The sequence below is a fragment of the Penicillium rubens genome (genome assembly GCF_028828025.1).
Source record: "Penicillium rubens strain IBT 27055 chromosome Unknown utg000002l_segment0_segment0, whole genome shotgun sequence".
Taxonomy (NCBI): Eukaryota; Fungi; Ascomycota; class Eurotiomycetes; order Eurotiales; family Aspergillaceae; genus Penicillium; species Penicillium rubens.
In genome coordinates, this window is record NW_026890600.1 from 4,542,597 (window position 1) to 4,565,096 (window position 22,500).

A 22,500-nucleotide genomic window follows, 5' to 3' on the forward strand; every position below is an offset into this window, starting at 1 on the left:
TCCTTTAACACATGAAATATAATTTGGTATTTGGTATTGAGCGCATTAGAGTGCTGCCAGATAGCTTCTACTTATGCGAGGGTGTGATCTGTCATGTGTCTTTTCTGCGCCTTGCTCTTTTCAGCCCATTCTCCATATCTTCGACTAGATTTTTGGGGTTTCAATTTGGGAGTAATGGACGTACAAGGAAGATAACGTGCGTCTATGTAGGAAATTGTAGGGCTCGCGATCTCACTTACCCCAGATTGGTACGCCCTGAAACCCCGAAAAGTGCTCAATGCAATACATGACGATACACTTCCTCTCGTCTCGGGATTTCGCTCCTAGATGTATGCTGCATGATGTTGCTCAACCCCACTGCCCAAGACGTTTCTTCAACCACTGACCGTGGGAGGACACACATCGAGAACCAACCCAGTTACTTACGATGTGCACACATTACGAGACCCAAGGAAAGAACTTCAGAGAGTAATAACAATGGCATACGTATGTAGAAACCCGAAAGTGGATGGAATGAGGGGAAATTTCATCGCTGCTTCAGGGATATTAAAGATATATCGAACAACAAAGCCAGAAAATCATTGGCAGCAAAACTTATGTTCCCTTCTATTTGCAAGAAGCCCGATGGACGCTCGAAGACCGAACCTCTAGACTCACGTTGGTCCCCAAGCCAACCCGTAGAAGTGAAACAACCAAGAGTCCCAAAGACCGGTCACAAGACATGGCTAATCTAGTACTCGGGCTCCAGCTCCTCATCACCCTCGATGGAGTCGGAGGCGACCTCCTCGTAATCACGCTCCAGAGCAGCGAGATCCTCACGAGCCTCAGAGAACTCACCCTCCTCCATACCCTCACCAACGTACCAGTGAACGAAGGCACGCTTGGAGTACATGAGATCGAACTTGTGGTCGAGAGCGGACCAGGCCTCGGCGATGGCGGTGGTGTTGGACAGCATGCAGCTATATTATAATATTAGTATTAAAGTTGCAACTAGGTCCAAAGACCCGAAAGAATCAGAACGGGGAACTTACACAGCACGGCTGAGGTTGGCGAGATCGCCGTTGGGGACCTGCTGGGGAGGCTGGTAGCAGATACCGAGCTTGAAGCCAGTAGGGCACCAGTCGACGAACTGGATGGTGCGCTTGGTCTTGAGAGTGGCGACAGCACCGTGGGCGTCCTTGGGAACGACATCACCGCGGTAGAGCAGACAGGTGGCCATGTACTTGCCGTTGCGGGGGTCACACTTGACCATCTGGTTGTTGGGCTCGAAGCAGTTGGAGGTAATCTCGGTGACAGAGTGAGCCTCGTGGGCGGCCTTGTCGGCGGAGATGATGGGAGAGTAGGCGACCAGAGGGAAGTGGATACGGGGGTACGGCACCAAGTTGGTCTGGAACTCGTTGAGGTCGACGTTGAGGGAACCGTCGAAACGCAGGGAAGCAGTGATAGAGGAGACAACCTGGGCGATCAGGCGGTTCAGGTTCTCATAGCTGGGACGCTCAATGCCGAGGTTGCGGCGGCAGATGTCGTAGATAGCCTCGTTGTCGACCATGAAGGAGCAGTCGGAGTGCTCCAGGGTGGTGTGAGTGGTGAGGATGGAGTTGTAGGGCTCAACAACGGCGGTAGCGTTCTGGGGAGCAGGGTAGACACAGAACTCCAGCTTGGACTTCTTGCCGTAGTCGACGGACAGACGCTCCATCAGGAGAGCACCGAAACCGGAACCGGTACCACCACCGAAGGAGTGGAAGACCAAGAAACCTTGAAGACCAGCACAAGCATCGGCAACACGACGCACACGGTCGAGGACCTCATCGATCATCTCCTTACCCACGGTGTAGTGACCACGGGCGTAGTTGTTGGAAGCATCCTCCTTACCGGTGATCATCTGTTCAGGGTGGAAGAGCGAACGGTAGGTACCGGTACGGACCTCGTCGACGACATTGGGCTCGAGATCGGCGTAGATAGTACGGGGAACGTACTTGCCCTGGCCTGTGAAGTGGGGGAGAAAGAATGTTAGGGAGCCATGCTTTGGAATTTGCACATCAAGGCGGGGGAACATTGAAAAAAAAAATTATTTTTCATACCAGTCTCAGAGAAGAAAGTGCTGAATCCGTGGTCGGGGTCGGCCTTCTTGCGCTCCTCAGTGAGGTATCCATCGGGCTATTATGGGTGTTAGTCGCGGGTGTTTACCTTCCGGCAAGAAAATAGGGGGTACGGGTGCCCGAGTCAAGATTGGGCGTTCACCACGAGTTTGATTGGAATTTCAACATACCTGAATACCGTGCTCCAGACAGTACAGCTAGAAAAAACGAAGCTGTCAGTTTACCGAAGACTTGTCCCTCAATTGGGGAGTGGATAGTTACCTCCCAGCAGGAGTTGGCGATCTGGCAACCGGCCTGGCCGACTGTAGGGAACGATCATGTCAGCGCGTTCATTGAAGAGAATATATCAATTCTGACGAGCAGAATTGATGGACGATGTTGACATACCGTTCAAACTGATAATCTCTCTCATTGTGAATCGAGTCGATGTTTTTTCAGGCTAAAAAATCAGGAGGGGAATATGGAACCCAAACAACAAACGCGGCGGTCTGAAACTCTCAGTTAGGTTCACGGGAAATGCACGATGGAAGGGGGCGGGGGATAGCCTTACCTGAAGAATGGAGGAATGGACGAGAAGATGGAAGGGAAAACAAAGTCGACCAGAAATGTTGTGGAGGAGGAGCCGTCTGTGCTGTACAGGGGGGAACTTCGTTGTTGATCCGTTCGTTGGGTCGCGTCGAGGGATCTGATTGGTTCCTTCCCGGTGAGGAGCAGCGGTTACTGACCGCCTCGTAGTGGTCTCGTGATTCCACGTGATGGCACCATTAGTACCTGGTAATATAGCAGTATTAAGAACATATTTCAAGCTGAGAATAGTTTGGAAAATTTGAATTTGCAAAAATCACCAAGTTCTGTCGAGTGTTGAGCTCAATTCCTCGAAGGTGTGTGGTGTGGCAGCGGTGTTGGAGCTATCTCAATACTCGGTCAGGTCGGATCCACTCGGGGGGAACCACCTCGAACCACCATTCGGCCATATTATAGTCAAAGTACTACATGTAAGACACACATCTCGGTACTGTATATACCTCCAGTATTGCATTTTCAACATTTGAATGCTAATTGACATCCAGTACTATCATTGTGAAAACCTGCTCAAGTCTCGACATGAGCCGAGAATAAGACATCACTAAAACATCATCTCGTCCACCTAAAAAAGTCCCCTATATTGCACAGCAGTACATCAAGTCTCTCATCATGCATATCAAGCTTATTCCCACTCTGGGACTCATGCTCCCGCTTTTCACAGCAGTGGCGCAAGCAAACGTGGAAAAAACGATCTTCCTAGCACCAGCACCAGCAACCGTTCCTTCCGAGGAGCCAGACCTCGACGATCTAGGTCTGGAGCGTCTTTCACCACAGAGGCCCATTGTGCGCACTCGTCTCAATGCCTCGTTTCCAACGACCGAGGCCCCCGACGGCACTGACTCGTGGTTCTTCCTTGAAAACCTGAACCCGGGCCAGCGGTATGAAGTACGAGTGTGCTGGCTAGCAACAGTAAGACCACCCACCAATTCCTCTCCAATCCCCTCCCCCTTCTATCTCTATTTCTTTATAAGATGTGTTATATCAGTTGCCAGGCATAATATAACTAACAAACCCCTAGCAACCAACAACATTCACCCTGAACACGTACACGCTCTCCAAAACAATAGAAGACAAAAACCTCCTGTCTTCCCTGAGCATGTACACATCAGCCCGACTCGCAACACTAGACCCAAAACTCCAAGCAAATTCTATCCCGCGCCGGGGCAATCCACGCAGTAGCAAAGATCCGCTCGACCCCGCGCCGACCAGTGACTCGGTCCTGTTTCTGCATGTGCACGCCGCAGCAGATTACTTCAGTACCGATCAGGCATTGATGCGGAATGTCCCACCCGTGGCGGTGGACTTGATTCTTGATCCATTCTTGTTTAATGTTTTCCCGCGCTCGTTGGTGCCGACTGCTGGGTGGATTGTACTTGTTGCTGTTCTTGCACTGGTGATTGGTAGGTGGGCTGTGAAGGAGGTTGGAAGAGCTGTGGATGATGCTCGGAGACAGAGTGTTTTGGAGGAGATGAAGAAGAAATGAGGTTGGTGCGGGGGCTTTTCCTTTTTTCTGGTTGGAAATGTACGATTGAACTAAGTATGAGCTAAACAAAGAAGACCATTGAAATCGAAGTCCAATAACGAGGGAATGGCAACAGTCACGAAGAGTGGACAGTTGGGTTCATTTAACTATATGGCTCATACAGAAGTTCTATAACATGGATATGTACATAATCATTAGTTACAAGTTCAAGGTTGTGTAGCCAGCTTTGAACTATAGGCGCGGAAAGGGTCGAATGACAGAAATGAAAAAAGAAAAGCAAAATCCAGATAGGGCAACAAGAACGATTAAATGCCGAAGCCGCAATATCGAGTACATAGGGGGTGTGCTGGGTACAGGATGAACGATGGCGATGGGGAATTCTTAACAAAAGCAAAGGCATGGGCAGTGAACAGAGGCAACGGGGATAAGAGTCAAAAGTAAAAAAGAATACCAAAGGCTAACGCCGCAACCAACGTTAGGGTCAACCGACCCCCTCTTCTCTTTCCTCTCTCTATGCGTCTCCCGGAATCTGATTGGCATGTATGCCAGTCTATTCAAGATAAGCCCACACCTTGCCATCTAGATCAAATGACAATATCACACAAATCTCCCGTTAAATCGTAGCTCCGTAAATGGCTCAGCCATTAATACAAATGATGTAGCATAATCATAATCTTAATCTTCAAAGAAGTTCAGGACCGCGCGGATACCCTTGGAGCCCAGGCCATGGGTCGGGTAGGAGATGTACAGCGGGTCCTCGGTGGCGCCGAGCTTAGCACGGAATTCACTCTTGCGTACAAGATGGAACTGTTTAGCAAGGGCTTCGTAGGTGTGCTCCAGCATCTTGACCTTGGTTCCGTGCATGTTGTGGCCAGCGGTGAGCTGGGAAGTGGCGCCAGCGCCAAATGTGAGGCCCTTGACGCCGCTCTTGGCGGCGGTCTGGATTGCATGCGTGACAATGTATTCGATAACACCGTTGGGTGCGCCGGGGAAATCAAAGCTGTATTTGACTTGCATACCGTGGGAAGGAGACAGCATAGCCAAAGCAACAAATGCACAGACGACGCCGTTCTTGTCCAGAGCATAGAAGTACCAACGGTGCTTGGAATCACACCATGGACGGATCTGGGAGAGGTGCACTTGCGTGCCCTTGCGGTTAGACAGCCAGTCGCTGATACGCTCGTCAATCTTCTTGCGGATATCGTCCGGTACCATTTCGCCTTGGTTCATAGAGACCAGCTTAATGCCCTCACTTTCGGCGCGGCGCAGCTTACGTGCAATCTCGCCGTCGGAAGCGGCTTGGTTGCGCGACGGGTCGACGCGCTCTTCGGCTATACAGGACAAACTGCGCCAGCCTAGTCGCTCGCCAAGGATGGTCTCAACCTCAGGCGAGCAGAGGATCCACACGGGCTTGAACTTGGTTTCGCGGCGTAGCCACTGCAAGAATAGCGTGATTGTGCGTGCGTACTGCTTGGGGTCGCAGGCCGGGTTACCGGGAATGATTGCAAAGTTGGAGGAGCTAGGCACGTAGGCGACTGCTGCACCAGTGGCCATGTCACGCCAGATCTTGAAGCGGTCGTCAAACCAGGAGGTTGATGTGGCATCGCCGTAGTTAGCGACCAGATGTTCAAGAGGCTGCAGCTCACTGGGGTCCGAAGCTGCCCGAGCCTTGTGCTCACGGTGCCACGGCGGTTCAATGGTCGATGATTCTGGGTGCCGGAGCTGTTCAGAAACAGGCTTTGCTGGCAAACTCTTGGGGTCGCGAGGGAACATTGACGTCAACCGGATGTTGCCCAGCTTAAGGATAAGCATCACGATACGTTCCAGGCCAACTCCGGCGCCAGCATGGGGCGGAGCACCCCAGCGGAACCCCTCGAGATACTCCTCCATATCATCCGGGTTGATGCCCACACGACGCATGTTTTCCTCGAGCATGTGGACATCGTGGATACGTTGCCCACCCGAGACAATCTCTTGGCCACGGATAAACATGTCAAATGAATTCGTATACTTGTCGTCTTCGGCGTCAGGCATCGTATAGAAGGGACGTGCACTGCGAGGGAATTTGTCAAGGACATAATAATCGGTGCCATATTGCTCCTTGACAAGCTCACCCAGGCGAATCTCGTCACGGGTACCTAGGTCCTCGTCTAGAGGTAGCTGCTCGCCGTCTTCATTCAACCAGCCCGAATCATTCAGCATCTTGATACCGTCGGTAAAACGGATAATCGGTGTCTTTTCCAGCCATACGACATCTTCAGAGGGAAACTGGCATTTGACGAGCTCAACCTCACGGCGGTGTTTGGTGTAGAGACCCTTGAGGATATTCTTAATCACGGCATCAAGGGTCTCAAGCATCTCGTGGTAGTGCTCCTCAATAGCCATCTCAAGATCCAACCCAGTATATTCTGTAAGATGACGGTGAGTATTGGAGTTTTCGGCACGGAAAACAGCACCAATCTCGTAGACGCGACCGAAATCAGCAGCGATAGCCATCTGCTTCGCCAATTGAGGAGACTGAGCGAGGAATGCAGGGCGGCCGAAATAGTTGACCTGGAAGACACTCGCTCCAGACTCGGTAGCGGCACCTTGCAGCTTCGGAGTATGAATTTCGACAAATTCGCGATCGTCAAGGGCAGCGCGGAACAGATTACATGTTGCGGCTTGAATACGGAAGATGGATTGCGAGGTAGATGTGCGAAGGTCGAGGATCCGGTTGGCCAAACGTGTCCGGTCAGGGATATGGTTGCGGCGGCCCTCGGCCCTTTCTTCTTCGTTGGTCCGAATCTCTGCCTCGTAGACGCTGAAGGGGACAGGTTCCTCGCGGCGAACCTGGAGGTGAACCGAGTCAATGACCAGCTCGACATCATGGATCGAGCAGCCCAAAACTGGAACCTCAGGTTTTTGTATAGTGCCGCGGACCATGACAAATGAGCCAACCCGGAGGTGCTCCACCCACTGGATCATGGCGATAGACGATATCCCCTCCCGCTCATGCAACACACCCTGGAACGTAGCTAGCTGCTGGCGGAATACCAGGAACACTAGTTTGGCACTCAGTCGACGGATAACGTGTAGTCTTGCGCTGAAAAACACTTCCTGTCCCTCCATGGCAAGAGTTATGTCATCGATCCGAGTCCGCAATTCTTTTGTTCGAGTGGCAGACTGCATTAAGGGAAGCTCGCCATACCGAGCTTTCATCTCTGCGGTCTCCTCAGCTGCGGCTTTGGCAATCTCCTCTTCCTTGCGGCGGTGGTCGCTCTCGGAGAACATCTCCTCGCTGAGACGACTGCGCTCGCTTCGACGGTGCTGACGCACCAACCGCTTTTGTTGATTTTTGCTCAAGCCACCGGTAGAGGAGTCGTCGGAGACATCTTCAGACGAAGACACATACTCACTCTTGTCACGTAGGAAGTTGCCGAGGATGCTGCGACGAGGGGATGCGGTGGGGGAACCGGACCGAGATTGGGCGGTACGAGCTTTGGATGGCAAGGCAGAGCGAATGTTTGAACCAGAGGAGTCATCCTCACCTCCCAAGTGTCCTCTAATGGCCTTGGAGAGGGCACGTTTGATCGACATGGTGTAAGTTCTATGAGGGAGAGAGAAAGAGAAGGTGGGAAGGAGTTTGTATATGAAGGCAGAGGTGGGGGGGCCGGAACGGGCGATTGATTTCCAATGGTTCAAACCTTCCCTGGAAGGTAAAGAATCCGACAACAAAACAGGAATTGCCCTGGATAATTAGACTTGAATGTATGTTGAATAGAGTGGAATTAAAAGAATCTAGTGAAATCAAAATAAATATGGAATGTAAACCTCTGCCCAGGTGTTGACCTTGGAAGTATCAAGATGTAGGAGGTGTGATGACATCATCCGCAACCAAGAAACCCTGATTTTCTTGGTATGGAGCCCTGGAGAGAACTTGAACCCATTACTTCGGTGATCACGTACTTTATTTTCATTACTCCGATTTGTCTCTCTTGTCTCTCGTTTCTTATTCCCCTTCCTCTGACCATATTCTTCGTACTTCCCTCAATCTCAAATATTTCACCTGGTCTTACGGTTTTACCCCCGTCCTATCACCCCGTCCTATCACCCCGTCCTATCACCCCGTCCTATCACCCCGTCCTATCATCGTCGCCTTCCGGGTCCATCCGAAGCACATGTCTGGCCAGTAGGAACGTTACTTCACACCGCAGCAACGCAGCAACATGGCCTCGTCTCGTTGGTGGCTCTATGTGCAGGCCATTTTTTGGCGGTTCCTGATGCGCATCGGCATGTTCATACATGAGATCGGCCCTCCCCGTCCACCCCGACCGTTATTCACCCGTACCGTCACTTCCGACGACCATTGCCATCCCGTCGTACTCCACTTTTACTGTCCGCCAAATTATCACGAACAACGAAGGCTAGGCCATCGCTTCCCCGTCGCCGTCAACTTCCACGGAGGCGGTTTCACACTTGGTGCCGCTACGGATGATTCTCGCTGGGCGAAAACAGTGCTCGACACTGTCGGGGCTGTAATGGTGAGCGTCGCGTACCGACGAGCCCCCGAAAACCCGTTCCCCGCGGCAGTAGACGACGGAGTCGAGGCACTACTGTACCTAGCAAGACATGCTGGCGAACTGGGGTTAGATGTGAGCCGCGTGGCGTTGAGCGGGTTCTCGGCAGGCGGCAACCTGGCTGTCACGGTGCCCTTGCGACTGCGTGGTAGAGTATCCACGGAAGTGAAGGAACACCTGGGTCGGGCCGAATCTACACAAAATCTTCTCAACCAGGTCAGCGATCTCAACATTGTTGCTCTCTTTGCTTGGTACCCGATTCTCGACTTCGAGGAATCTCGCGACCACCGTCGTGCTATGAGTCTGATGCCGGACAAGACCCTCCCTGCATTTTTCACTACCCTCTTTGATGAGGCCTATCTTCCTAATTTGGAAGATCGTGTCTCCCCCTACGCCTCTCCCATCCACGCATCTGACCGTGTCCTGGCTGAAGCTCTTCCCCGCGACGTGTTTTTATTTATCTGCGAGTGGGATATGTTGATGAAGGAGGGCCAATCCTTCGTTCGCCGCTTAGAAAACCTCGGTAAACGCCCGCGTGCCATGCTAATCGAGAAAGCCCGACATGCGTGGGATAAGTCACCCAATCCGTGGCGGGACCAAAACAGCGTGGACATCTTATACCGCGATGCCTGTGCTGATATGAAGGCTATCTTCGACCGGTGATTGGTTTTCTTGACTTTCCATGTATTATTCTTAGCTTCTCAGCACTAGGGGACTTGACTTTGGCGTTCGAACCACTGGCATTCATAGCGTTGCTTTTATATGATTACTTCACTGTCACTTTATCAGCCTGATCATATTGTATGCATATAGCGTAGATGTAGCCGTCTTTCTAGTAGTATAATGCGCTAGCAAATCTGCACACCGCTGAGCGGAGTTCCTCGTGTCCACGAAAGACACGCTGGAATGATTATCCAGACCGATTTCAACAAGGGTCGAAGCTGGAAGAATGTTAACACAAATCATCTCCATCAGACCCGTGTGAAATCACCTTCAGGATTATAAATTGGCCATCCAAGGGCTTCCAATCCGGGTTGGGGATCAGCAATGAATGACCCCCAAGCCGAACGCATCTGATCCTGCAGCTGGCGCTGGGCATCAGACTCCGCAATCCCAGTAGTATCAGCAGATGCTCCAAAAATAATATTAAACTTGACCCCATGGTATGCTCCACTAGTGGGGTAAAGACGGGTATTCTCCAAGTCTGCGTTGTATTGGAATCGCCAAACTGGTGTATGTCGGCGACTCCGGTGTGCTGCTTCGAGATTGGATGGACAGAAGAACGTTTGCATATTGAAGTCATCCCACTGCTTAGCTGTCAATGTCGATCCCTGGGCGTAGGTCGCGATCTTGTAGAATCCCGCTTCATTGGCGTTGTGTCCGACCAAATAGGGCTGCTTTTGGGCAAGGTGCTAGTTAGCAGCTACATAGACCCATCGAGTATGTTCGAGGTCTAGGAGAGTCCACTCACAATGCGGGCGAATTTCCCCTGCTGCGAAAGAAGAATGTGATTCTCAAACACAGTCACGTCGTCCACAGTTGGCTGGAAAGCCGGTGCCTTCCTCGCAGGGTTTGAAGTCGGAACCTTCAATGCACTAGCGGCGGCGAGAACGGCACTCGCATTCTGCTTTCTCATGCATGGCAGGACATCCCCTGAAGGGCCAAGTGGGGCTGGCATACTCTGTAGCCTGTAGAACCCAGCCATATTCGTTCTGCCGTGATTCAATTTAGGAATACCCTGTTCTCGCCTAGTAAACCAACAAGCTATTGGCCATCCGGGTCTTAGATTACTTGGCAAGGACCGGCTACTGTCTCAAGTTGATAACAAATCGTCTTATCCTTCTTGCCTTCCCATTGACCAACGGTCTAATGTGTGATAATCTTGAATACATGCAGTGTCTGTGTCACTAGTGTAATCCGTACAGTTGCAGTATCTCAAATGTCGACTGGCTTAGACCAGAGCTGTGAGTATCTTGAAAGTCTCTAAAAAAAGAGAGGAATCAGAGAACAACTGCTAACAAGGTTTTGGATGTAGGGGATTTCATTCTCCTCGCTTAATCTGGACTCTCGTTGAGTGCAATACGGGGATAATCTGTGCATGCCTCCCTATGATGCGCCGGCCGCTAAGTTCTGTGTTTCCATCGCTTTTCAGAGGCTCTTCTCAGAATGAACGAGAAAACCTTGGCTATGTTCCCATTGAGCTAAGGTTTACGAAGCACCAACGGCCTGCGCGAGGGAGTGAAAGCCAAGAAAACATTTTACAATTGGATGTGCGAGGCGGAGTGACTTCGGTCGAGGAGCAATGAAATCACATCTGTGTTACGACAGAGATCCAGCAAAACGTCGCAAACGGGAATAGGAACTTGAAGGGACACCATCTGTCATAAATATATTTTAGCTTTCATCCAAGAAATGTAGGGCTACTACGGCATGCTAAAAGCTGGTATGTCCATATAAGCTGATATAGGCTTTTCAAGGACCGGGCCGTATTATTATGTCGATCACCTGGGCATAAACCATACATTATTAGTAAGCTCTAGGATTAAATAGACGGTCAGGGTCTCTCTCGAGCAGAATATAGAGAATTTGAAGAATTGAGAATATTTCCAAGGTTCAACCTATTTTGTACCTAGGTATGTAGAGAAGTGGCGTGATATGTTGTAGAGAGAGCTCAGTCTGCACACAGAGACAAACGCATACCCTACATGCATTGCATGTATGCATGTATGCCAACAATCTGCCCTCTTCTCCTTTTTTTTTTTTTTTTTTTTTCGTAGGCGCATTGGCCTCGCAGACTCGTTCCCGTCCCGCACTTGCTTCCCCCACACTGTGAACTGGTCACTTTCTGGTCCAGAGTACTCCAATACATCAAAGATGTATAAACATGGTTATCTCTCCTTTTTATAGGCATTTTTAGTTATAGGAATAATGTAGACTGTAGACACCCTATTTTATGCTGTTCGGACTTATAGTATCCTAGTTTTCGCAGTCCAAAATCTTCCTATTGCAAGCATATTAAGACCCGGCCTAAGTACGTAACTAGCGCCAGGATCTTCGAAGTGAAGGATTTGTTTCTGCAGCTCTATCGATTTTTCTTCCTCCTTTTCCTTTTCAATGGGATTGAAAGGATTCCTTACCCACCTGCTTCAATATCCCTTATCTCGCCATGGTGCCCCGTACACTTCTCCACCTCTTAATATTTGTCTACCTAGTCGTAGCGGACAAGACCTGCTACTTCCCTAGCGGAGATGTTGCGATCGACGATGTCCCCTGTTTCTCGGGTGATGCAGACTCACCATGTTGCTCCAAAAACTCGCTTTGCCTCACCAATGGGTTTTGCTATGGACTCTCACAACCATATACGCTGAGTCGAGGTAGCTGCACCAATAAAAACTGGCCAGCAAATGGCGCATGCGACGATAAGTGCTCTGGTGGTAAGCAGATCTCATAAATTCAAATTCCCAAAGCTAACAGCCATTTTTCTGACTCCAGCTACCGAGAGGCGCAACTCAGGGTGCGCGCTGCCGCTTTATCGTTATATCGACAAAGAACCTTACTATTGCGCCGACTCGGTCACGGTCAATTCAACGGGAGACACCGCTTGTCTCGCAGGTTCTCCCTTTACGCTCGATAACGCAGAGTTGATTACGGACAAGGCTGCGCTCGCCAATTACACTTCTAGTGATACTGGCTCGAACTCCACATCAAATTCAAACACAACGTTAAGCAGCGATGCGAAGAAGGACAATGATGTTGCGATCGGAGCTGGGGTAGGAGTCCCCCTAGGAGTGCTGCTTCTGACTGCGCTGATCTGGGCGCTATTCGAACGGAGAAAACGTCTCTCTGTTCAGGCTATGGTGGAGGGACTCCAATCCCAGGTTGCGGAAACGGCGGCATACCGAAATATGCAGGGGCAGACACCGCTTCATAGCCCTCCCAGTGAACTCTCGGCCTATAAACCGCCCCAGGAGCTGGAGACTACCCATTGACGGCGGTGCGTGGCCATTATCATAGTCTTTTTCGGCCGGACACAGAAGGACGGGTGGACGGTTGGGAGGGGGAGCTCGGGAATTCATATGACCATGTTAAATGTTGGCTTTCAGCGGGTGTAATCAAGTTTCCCAGCGGGTCAGGGACAGAGGCAAAGGGCTGGATGTTCTAGACATTGAGCTTACTATTACTCTATATTTATATGCAACTAGTAAGCTGCTATGGTTAAATATAAAGTTATAGTATCGAAACGTAGAATATAGAGAATTGAAGTATACGGAATGGCATATAAGAAGGTTTAGACATTCCAAGGTTGGGAATTCAAATATTGTAAGAATCAAATTTGTGATCCATGGATATTGATGTATTCGAAATATAGAATACTCATAAACTACAGGGCAAAATCTGCGGTGGCGCAGTGGTTAGAGACTGGCGTAGAGCCTGGATTGGCATGCAGGATATCGCAGAAACAACAATTCTTAAGCATGCCGACTTCTTGATATGCGGCATGGCACCCGCCAAACGTTGTCTACATGAAAGACCATTTCTTTCCTTGGAATCGAATACATTTCCCTGGTGAATGTCATGTTAAGTCAGGATGAACGGTGACGAAATAGTGGAGCTGGTATCTTTTCCGGGCTGGAATCAAGCTTTTGGCGAGGATCGTTTACAACATAAAAAGCGATCATGACATTCCACACTGATTATTCTAACTTTCCCTAGTTTTATTTGCTGAATTCGTCGTACGTGATTTTACTCTTTGTTATTTTTGACATTGTTGTTGCGATGGCATCCTTAAGGGAACCTGGCCGGGATGCCGGAGTGAAAGGTATGATAAAAGGTTTGAAGAAATCGCTAAAAATAAATAAGACTAATATAGCAATAGATACCGTGGAAACACCCGAACGCGAACAACCAGGAGGCACCGAAGAAAAAGGAAGCAAGAATGATGGCATGGGCAACATCCCCTCATATAGTTTGGCGGGCTCGGGCGCCCAGAATCCAAACAACAACCGAGGATATGCAGACGAAGAGTACAAGCAGTACAATCCCCAGTATGGCAAAAGCGACGATGAACCGACCTGGAGTTTGGCTCAGCCATTCCCTCATATTGTCCGGCCTGGCATGCGTCATGGCGCCTTGCCAGAGGATCGAAGGGAAGATGAAGGCGATATGAAAGAGAGCGACCAGGATCTAGCGCAGGCGGATGAGGTTCGGAAACTGCGGTCGGTAGAAAGGCGAATGAAGAGGGTCAACGATCCCAAAGAAGACGGCTTTTTCAATACTTGGTCGAAAATTCGTCACTATCTTCGTGAGCCGCTGGCCGAATGGCTCGGGGTGAGTTCTCGATCTGGCCGGAAAAAGAATCTGACAATGGATTTGCTAATGATTATCTTTCGCAGACAACTATGGCAATGACAATTGGTCTTTGCGCCACCTTATCGAACTTCACGTCCTCTAGCCAAGCCGGGTCATACCCTGCTCAAAGTGTCGCCTGGGGCTTTGGATTTATGGCCGCCATCTACACTACTGGTGGTATGTCTGGTGGACATTTAAACCCAGCCATCACAATCTCACTGTCAGTATTTCGTGGATTCCCCGCGCGTCGATGTGTAATCTACATCGCTGCGCAACTTCTCGGTGCTATCACCGCAGGAGGTATATCATACGCGCTCTACCATGACGCCATTGTTGAAGTCGCGAACTTGGCCAAAGTACCTCAGAATGCAAGCGTCGCCGCTCAGGCTCTCCTCACTTTGCCTAAACCATTCGTCCGCCCTGCGACTGCGTTCTTCACTGAGTTTGTGGGCAGTGCAATCCTAGTTGGTTCTATTCTCGCTCTGGGAGATGACACAAACGCGCCTCCAGGGGCGGGAATGCAGGCATTTATTATCGGGATTATCATTTCAATTGTGATCCTTGCGCTTGGGTATAATACTGGAGGGTATGTGTCCGATTGGTACTTCCCAATTCCAAGCACGTTTGAAACTAACTGTTGGTCTCTTTATAGTTGTTTCAACTGCGCAAGAGACTTCGGACCGCGACTTGTTGCCCTCATGGCTGGATGGGGTGGGCAGGTCTTCCGAGAATACCATGCATGGTGGATTTGGGGTCCATGGGTTGCAGACATCACCGGTGCATTGTTTGGTGCCTTGCTCTATGACATGGCTATCTTTACTGGCGGCGAGAGCCCAGTCAACTATCCCCCACGGAGGCGAAAGCGGGCATACCGTGTGAGAGCTTTGAATCTTCGGAAGAAACTTCGTATCGGGAAAAGAAAGGTCCCCGATCTTGAGCATTCAGTTGCGGAGACCGAGCGCTGAGCTGTATATTTTGAATAGATGGATAACTATCACTTCGTATAGTTACTAGTGTATATTTTGTAAGCTAAGCTTTTGTGCTCTCACTACATCTAAATACTAATCGAACAAAATATACATGATCTACGCCGATATAAGCACTGTTGCAGATCACATATCCCTTGCATACATACCTGAAGGCTCTCAGCCCGCCACAACGGGAGTATAAATCTCAGACGATCATTCTTCAGATGACGCGAATAATTAGGGACCCCCTCGGCGCCATTTCCCTTCGTCATACTGCAAGCGTATTTCCATCCCAAAGAAACCGATGAAATGCCCGACTCTCCCGACATAGAAGAGGCCAATCCTTTATTGCTCGAATCAGAAGATGAATATCGCAGTAGTCTCGAGTACTCACGAGACACGGTGGACTTTGACCGAAAGGGGGACCCAGAAAATCCACTCGAGTGGCCTGGCTCCTACAAATGGGGGGTCGTGGCCTTGCTATCCTTCATGGGCTTCACAGTGTACGTATCGAAAGCCCTGCAGAAATACCTACTTGAAGCTAATCATATCCAGCACATTCACATGCATCTCCTTAGCCCCTATAGCAGGCCATGTGGTTGATGATCTCAACGGTAGCAAAGGGGCTAAATCTGCCACCGTTATGCTCGTCACGATATGGGAGCTAGGCGAGGCAGTAGGTCCCCTTTTCATCGCACCGCTATCTGAGATATTTGGACGCTATCGCCTCTACCTGACTATGAACACGATGTTTATTGTGGCTATCCTGTTCGCCGCTTTATCGCCCAGTACAGAACTGCTTATCGTCTCACGCGCTCTAACGGGGATCTCGGTAGCGTCCAACGTGCTGAGCCCTGCCATTATTGGCGACATGTTCGTTCCTGAGCAAAGGGGCACTGCGCTTACTCTGATAATGTTCACACCCCTCATTGGCGGTACCCTGGGTCCAATTATTAGCGGTGCTGTCTTGCAGACTCTAGGATGGCGCGCTATCATTTGGATTAGTGTTGTGATGGCCAGCATTTGCCAGATCTTGTTCTTAACCTCCTTCCAAGAAACATATACGGTCCAGATCCTGCGCCGGAGGGCGGCTCGGCTGACTCTTGAAATCGGGTCCGAGAAGAGCATGCGCCCTGCAGTGGACTTGGCCAGTTTGGGACACTCGATCATGCGCCCAGCGGTAGTTTTACTCAACTCGAGTGTCCTGGTGGCTCTCTTATTGTTTGGGTCTTACATGTTCTCGCATTTCTACATTGTAGCCACAACACTTCCGGAGATCTTGGAAAATATTTATGGACTGTCGCCGACTGAAACAGGTCTTGTTTTCATTGCAAATGGTGAGTTTGCTGCAGTTGCCCTCTTGATGTCTTGGACTAACGAGATATTTTAGCCATTGGCACCATCATCAGTTTTATAATATCGAAAGTCTTATTGGATAAAATATACGTGAAACTCCGCGCGCGAAGTAACGGAGATGGTCTGCCCGAATACCGCCTACCGCTCAGCATCATTGGAGCCTTGACTCTCCCCCCTGCGGTGATTCTGTATGGATGGTGCGCTGAATACAGGCTGCCCTTATGTGTGCTTGTCTTCTCGATGGTATGGCTTCGTGCTTCTGTGATGCTGGCCTTCTCCCCTTTGACGGCGTACATTGTGGATGCATGTGGGATTTATTCGGCATCTGCGATGGCTGGCCTCATATCAATGAGATGCTTAGCTGGGGCGTTCTTGCCGCTTTCAGTATCGCATCTGACTGAGAGGCTTGGGTACCGGGGAGGCTTTTCTATGCTTGGAGGTCTCGGCCTGGTCCTTGCTCTCATTCCTACATTGGTTTTCCACTATGGTGCACAGTGGCGACAGCGTTCTCGATATACAGCAAGTAATTCGTGATTCTTTCCACCGCTACGCTATGACAAAGGCGCAGCAAAATGTGAGGACGCCGCTTTTTGGCAACAGCGTCTTGGTATTGAAAATACCTTGGTCGACTCAGAATGCAATAATAATATATGTCCCAGGAAGTACCCACCGAATGAGGTATTTGGTGCATATCCATGGACGAATATCGAATGCAACAAATCAAGGATAGTGTGAGATTCTTAAACAGACAGGTCAGAATTGGTCCCTTACGCCTGTCTCTTGCTCCTCGCCCAACCTTTTCTCATTCAAGCTTGTCCACCATGCATGCGATGGGTCTTTGCTCGGTCCAGATTCATCCCATGGCTTCGGGCTCAGGATGTAATGTACATTCTTAACATTCTCATCGCGCCATATGGCGTCATGGACACCTTCCCACCGTAGGGTTTTGAGTGCGTTGTAAATATACGGGAGTGCAACCCAGCGACCATAAAATAGATCACCGAGAAGGGACTGATCAGCAAAATCATAACTGGATGTTGTAGATGTGGCAAGCTGTCCAAGAATTTTGTCGTAGATTGCTTGAGCTGGGCTCACCACCTGTAGGCCCCCATTGGGTATCCCCAGTCCTGCAATGGGTGAAGCACCGGTTGCTTGCGCAACGTCAGGATTATCGTGCTGCATACTATAGGCACAATTGGCGGGAACCCTTTCAGGATTCTCAGATTAGCTATGCTGTCATTCGCACTTGAATGATTCCCAAGATCTGTTGGGGGAGAGGTTGGTCTTACCAGTCTGTTGGATAGTGAGGTTTATGAAGCGGATTGCAGGTACAGGCATGGCTAGCGGCAAAGACTCGATTTCCGTTCCCAGCCATTTCCGGCGGATCCAAGTCGATATCCATTAATTCATCCATATTTTGGAGGACCAGCATGTCACTATCGAGTTGTACAACACGGTCATATTCAACGAGTGAGAACGGTGTGAGTTTGCTCCAACAGTCGTAAAATCGTACATCGTTGGTGTAGTCCTTCGGAACTGACGGAAGAAGATACGGTACATGCCGCTTCAAGATATTTCGGGAATCAAGTGCTTTGTGACCCTCGGCGGGGAACGAGTCCGTGTAGAGAACGACAAGCGGATACTTTGACCCCACCCTCCTGAGAGAGTACTCAAGAGTCAGAAGACCAGAGAGGTACGCAGTATTTGTTATGAGCGTGGTCCAAACTGAGAATTGTTATCAGGCTGAAGACATTGAGTTTCAGATTGCCCTGTCGATCCGTACCTTTGGAGGCATGCGGTTTGGGGTTATTCTCGCCCATGATTTTGATGGTCGCGCTAGTACTGCTAAGACTGCGTTCCCTTTTTTTAGCTTGACTGTGATTGATGCGCGTGAGAAGTCGAAACTCACATCTGGCAATTGAAATTAGCTGTTGCACTTGGGTAGAAGAGGAAGGAGATTCGCAATGCGCTGAGACCTCGGGAGTGACACGAAGCGCGTAAGCGCGTTGTGGGGTAGGTGACAGGCCTCCGGTATCGGTTGCCCAATGAGGGGCTTAGTTTCGGTGCACCTCCACAATTAGCCCTGGAGCCCTGGAGGTCTTGCTGCATTTATAATCAGAGGGCTTTCTCTCCATGACTACCTAAGTAGGTAGTATCCTGTGTGAGTCACATCCTCATGTAGTGAGGCTAGACCCAGGATAGCATAATCTCTCGCTCCTCACAAGCTCGCCAGAGATTGAACCTCCATATTACATTTCAGCTCTTATGATGGGCAAGGGAAACCTAATATAAGTGTGTTCGTCGTGTAGCTTGGGGAAATGGCAGGATCAACTCTTAGTTTCGATACGCCCGAGGCGCTCGGCCCTTTTCTATGCCGAACAGATAGTAATGACTTGCGGAATGGCCGGTAAGTGAAGCAAAAATCTAGGGGCAAGCTTTTAGTGAATAGCTAATGTGGGATTTTTACAATTTTTTGTGACGAATGAGATCTTTGAGAGTTTTATTGCTGGCCTTGAGAGACCGATCGGGAAGGGAGAAGTTGTTTTACGTCTCCATAATGAGTTCAATACAGGCACCGATCTATAAATTTCAGCGCCTAAGTGAGATACCTTGATCTATCACGTTCGTCAAGGCTGGCGGAAAGATACAACCTTAGTATTGTTTAGGGGCTTTGGGAATTAAAGAGAGTAAAAGTAAATCTGATTTCGAATATCAGTGTAACCTAGCTGCCATTTTCTCTAACAGATCAATGATATCATCGCTTCTATCAACATCTGCACGATGCGCGCAATGCAGCCAATCGCAAAGCCAAGCAGAAAGAGGAACACCGTAATACCAAGCACCAACCATGGCACTGAGCAAGGCAGCTTATCAACCACCATATTTTGAAGGTTATAGGTCGAGCGTATGTTGACGGAAGGTAACGAAGTGTAGAAGGCCACTTAGGCAGTGGCAGCAACCCTGGAAGGAAGTTGTGTTATAATGATAAGAAGGATAATAGTTTAAATAAGGGAAGGTGCACCCACTTGTGTTCTCAAAATCTTCTAGATCAGTGTAAAAGTGTTCTTTCCTTGTTATCGAGCTTTCTGAATATAGTTCTCGGAGTCAGTTCCTGTTGGTCAGGCGACGTGAATTACAGTAAAGGGAAGAGCGAATATTATCCCTCCAGACTAGTTCTTGCCAAAATCAAGCCTCGCTATGTGCTTTCCTATTTTATCTGTGCAACTACCTACCTAGGTATGTAATGGTGATGATTAACTACGTGTCTCCGAGTCCCTTTTGGTAAATACAGTACTCAGGATGATCGCACGTTTACCCTGGGAAGAATCTAACCTTATGTCCATGAGGGCCCACAGCATCTATCCATGGGTGGGTTGGTTCCTACCTAGGTACCTAGGTAGTGTATTGTTTATTTTATACTTCTTGGCAGAACACCTTCACCCTCAAGGTGAATTTCTGATGTAGTCAATAAGTGAAAATAATGGCGGCTATCAGCCCCTGCGGGCCCGTCCGTAATTTCACTGAGTTAATAAGTGTGCATCGAGCGAGCTGAAACACGGAGGTTTTAGGGTTTAGCTGTTTAGCCGCCGCTAGGCTTAATGTACATTGATGTAGGAGGGGAACAAGTGACTGGATATCTCTGGGCGCACTTGCATTAGATTAGCGCCTCGTTTAGTGATCAAATACATAGCCGGTCTACATTTCGGTCCCCTGCTTTACTTATTGCAATATAATAATGGAACTGCCGGTAGAGAGCTGAGTACGGCATTATATTATTCATACCAGCCCAAACAGCAACGATCTGATAACGTCCTATTTACCTCTTCCCTTTGTTCCAGAAAGCGGATTGGCGTCAAATTGTATTCCATTCATCCCTGTGGATTTCAAGTCGATCAGCCAACAACGCAATGGACGTTTCATCTTCGGTCGCTACTTGGCTTTCTTTAGCTGTAACATTCGTCGGTCTTGAATCTATCGCTACTCGGTTCGGCGCCATTGTCGATCGGACAGACGAATTCCGTGATGTGCGGGGCGTGCGGCATCTAGGCAGCTGGTGGCTCCGACAACCCCATATACCATGGTATCATATTGTCAAGCCACCCCCTATTGGGCCTGTTATCAGCGCAAACCTCTTGCACGGGCTCTGTGGTAACAATCTGGTATATGTCAGTCGCTTGCCATTATCATCACACCCAGTAGGCCAGGCAGCATGGTCGGTGCTACTTGCAGTGATTCACCCAGGTTCTCAAACCAACAAACTCTCCACCCATGGTACTGTGGTGCTTGACCACATAGTCACTATTACGAACGAGCCTTTCCGGTCCCCTCCAAGCGAAAGCTGGGCTGACATGCCTCTTCGTCCTCTTACGAGGCACAAGTTGACCACTTGCACTGTGATTTCGCGTGCAACTCTTATAACACTATTCTGCATAACGAATGCGCGACCGGTATTCTGGTACAGCAGCGCTTCTGGCCATCGAGCTGCCTATGCATCCTACTGCGGACAATGGCGAGTGGAATGGCCCATTGGAGACCTTGCACGTGTGTACTTTTGTGCGCATGATTCTCACACATTATTGAAGGACCCATACCCGGCAAAGTTTCAGCAGAGAGTCGATAAGTGTTTACAGATGCTGGCTGGGGTGGTTGAGTCACACTCGTCAAATACATTCAAGTGTGCTTTTCCGGGACGCAAATCATCCGGGAAATGGATTCTTGAATATGCACCCAAAGGATTTGGCGGTGCACACGGCGGAAGACATCTTTACAACATGCTCGGCGGCAAAGTGAGCGAGGTGGACTTCTTGGCCATGAAAGCGACCAACGCAGAAATAGAATCGTCAGAAGATATGGTAGCTCTTAACTTACCCAACAAAGACTCTGATATGCGCGACGTGACTCTGTACGTCCCCAAGCAAGAAGCGGCCGTTCTCAATGAAGCCTTGGATAAACTTCCTTGGACATTCCTGTCATGGTCGATTCATCGAGGGCTACGTGATATCCTCGTTGTTTTTGCAAGGGAAAGGATGTACCGCTACCGAAACCGGTTGGCAGAGACACTCCGTCTTGCGGTAGCGAAATGGCCGGAAAGATTGGAAGCCAGGGGATGGGACCCGCGTTTTGTGAGGGAAGATATGGCGGCTATGGCAGCAAGTGCTGTTATGGCGGGCCAGGGGAATTCAGGAGATGTTGTCAGAATTGTGACTGAGACAGCAGCGGTTCTATCGGGCGGTCCAGTCTCAGCTCTTGATGAGACGAGGTTTTGGAGGGATACAGCTCCCATATCCGATTCTCCAATCCTTGACCCGATGACTGTCATCGCTCTTGTCAAGTGCTTCGTCTTGGAGTGGAGTAATGACTTGAACTACCAGATGTACCACGATTTCCCTGTAGAGATGTACCTAGGATGAACAGGTACAACTCTTCGAAATCTCAACATTCTGTCCCTACTTGAGTGTCCAGCCCATGAATTATGAATAGCAAATTTTCTTTGGCTTCTTAGCTAGACAGTTTTCTAATTGGTTACTTCTTGTTTCGTCTCCTTATTCGCTCGCTCTACTCTATATACTTCCTGTCTCATTCCGCTCCTGTAAAGCTCTGTCCACTCTACTATCTATAGTTACGTATAGACATCTGTTGAAACAGAGTATCTGCCTGATACACCAACATCACAATCCGACGAGTGTCCCGCGTTTCCGTGAAACTAAATGATGGACACTTGACCTGAACATTTACATACATACCCTTAGTATATATGTACTTGATCTGAACATGAACCTTTGAAATGCCCTGGGGAACGATCTTGGCATCTCGGGAGCCAATGGATGCCGAGACCTCGATCCATGGAACGGAGTCTAAGGCCGAAGACCTACTTGGGTATGTTTTTATCGAGATATAGTGTCTATATATCATGGCAGATGAGTATCGACTGGCCACGTCCATCATGAATAGAAAAGAAAATAACAGACAGTTTGAAGCAATTCCGGGAATAGAAAAGAAATCCGATCAGAAGTCAGACATTCCAGACCCTCCACAAAACAGCCTCAAAACACTAGTGCAAATAAAGAGAATGAATCCAACTCCAGGGCTATAGGTGGAGA

The 22,500-nt window shown here is 49.4% G+C and overlaps 10 protein-coding genes across 10 annotated transcripts; 6 read left to right on the top strand and 4 right to left on the bottom strand.

The window, feature by feature from the left end:
* Positions 1-730: 730 nt before the first annotated feature.
* Positions 731-2,511, bottom strand: N7525_004211 (tubulin alpha chain; the record flags this gene model as incomplete). Its single annotated transcript, XM_002566015.2, has 6 exons — positions 731-959; positions 1,032-1,986; positions 2,082-2,157; positions 2,270-2,296; positions 2,361-2,401; positions 2,487-2,511. 6 exons carry the CDS (start codon positions 2,509-2,511, stop codon positions 731-733), a joined length of 1,353 nt encoding a protein of 450 aa, XP_002566061.1.
* Positions 2,512-3,293: 782 nt separating this feature from the next.
* N7525_004212 (uncharacterized protein) lies at positions 3,294-4,167 on the top strand (the record flags this gene model as incomplete). Its single annotated transcript, XM_002566014.1, has 2 exons — positions 3,294-3,593; positions 3,703-4,167. The coding sequence occupies 2 exons, from the start codon at positions 3,294-3,296 to the stop codon at positions 4,165-4,167; spliced, it is 765 nt and encodes a 254-aa protein (XP_002566060.1).
* Positions 4,168-4,842: 675 nt separating this feature from the next.
* On the bottom strand, positions 4,843-7,746 carry erdS (aspartyl-tRNA synthetase, cytoplasmic; the record flags this gene model as incomplete). Its single annotated transcript, XM_002566013.2, has 1 exon — positions 4,843-7,746. One exon carries the CDS (start codon positions 7,744-7,746, stop codon positions 4,843-4,845), a length of 2,904 nt encoding a protein of 967 aa, XP_002566059.1.
* Positions 7,747-8,375: 629 nt separating this feature from the next.
* Positions 8,376-9,389, top strand: N7525_004214 (uncharacterized protein; the record flags this gene model as incomplete). The annotated part of the gene is made up of 1 exon (XM_002566012.1): positions 8,376-9,389. The coding sequence occupies one exon, from the start codon at positions 8,376-8,378 to the stop codon at positions 9,387-9,389; it is 1,014 nt and encodes a 337-aa protein (XP_002566058.1).
* Positions 9,390-9,593: 204 nt separating this feature from the next.
* N7525_004215 (uncharacterized protein) lies at positions 9,594-10,474 on the bottom strand (the record flags this gene model as incomplete). Its single annotated transcript, XM_061212951.1, has 3 exons — positions 10,198-10,474; positions 9,718-10,138; positions 9,594-9,667 (listed from the first exon to the last, which is right to left on the bottom strand). Coding segments are annotated over exons 1-3 (729 nt in total), but the record flags the coding sequence as incomplete, so codon positions are not given.
* Positions 10,475-11,892: 1,418 nt separating this feature from the next.
* Positions 11,893-12,715, top strand: N7525_004216 (uncharacterized protein; the record flags this gene model as incomplete). The annotated part of the gene is made up of 2 exons (XM_002566010.1): positions 11,893-12,160; positions 12,219-12,715. 2 exons carry the CDS (start codon positions 11,893-11,895, stop codon positions 12,713-12,715), a joined length of 765 nt encoding a protein of 254 aa, XP_002566056.1.
* A 787-nt stretch (positions 12,716-13,502) lies between these two features.
* On the top strand, positions 13,503-15,040 carry N7525_004217 (MIP/aquaporin family protein; the record flags this gene model as incomplete). Its single annotated transcript, XM_002566009.1, has 4 exons — positions 13,503-13,545; positions 13,603-14,054; positions 14,120-14,661; positions 14,728-15,040. The coding sequence occupies 4 exons, from the start codon at positions 13,503-13,505 to the stop codon at positions 15,038-15,040; spliced, it is 1,350 nt and encodes a 449-aa protein (XP_002566055.1).
* A 312-nt stretch (positions 15,041-15,352) lies between these two features.
* On the top strand, positions 15,353-16,933 carry N7525_004218 (uncharacterized protein; the record flags this gene model as incomplete). The annotated part of the gene is made up of 3 exons (XM_002566008.2): positions 15,353-15,546; positions 15,599-16,380; positions 16,434-16,933. 3 exons carry the CDS (start codon positions 15,353-15,355, stop codon positions 16,931-16,933), a joined length of 1,476 nt encoding a protein of 491 aa, XP_002566054.2.
* Positions 16,934-17,152: 219 nt separating this feature from the next.
* Positions 17,153-18,219, bottom strand: N7525_004219 (glycosyltransferase family 8 protein; the record flags this gene model as incomplete). Its single annotated transcript, XM_061212952.1, has 3 exons — positions 17,153-17,606; positions 17,689-18,124; positions 18,183-18,219. The coding sequence occupies 3 exons, from the start codon at positions 18,217-18,219 to the stop codon at positions 17,153-17,155; spliced, it is 927 nt and encodes a 308-aa protein (XP_061069973.1).
* Positions 18,220-20,307: 2,088 nt separating this feature from the next.
* Positions 20,308-21,810, top strand: N7525_004220 (uncharacterized protein; the record flags this gene model as incomplete). Its single annotated transcript, XM_002566006.2, has 1 exon — positions 20,308-21,810. One exon carries the CDS (start codon positions 20,308-20,310, stop codon positions 21,808-21,810), a length of 1,503 nt encoding a protein of 500 aa, XP_002566052.2.
* Positions 21,811-22,500: the final 690 nt, after the last annotated feature.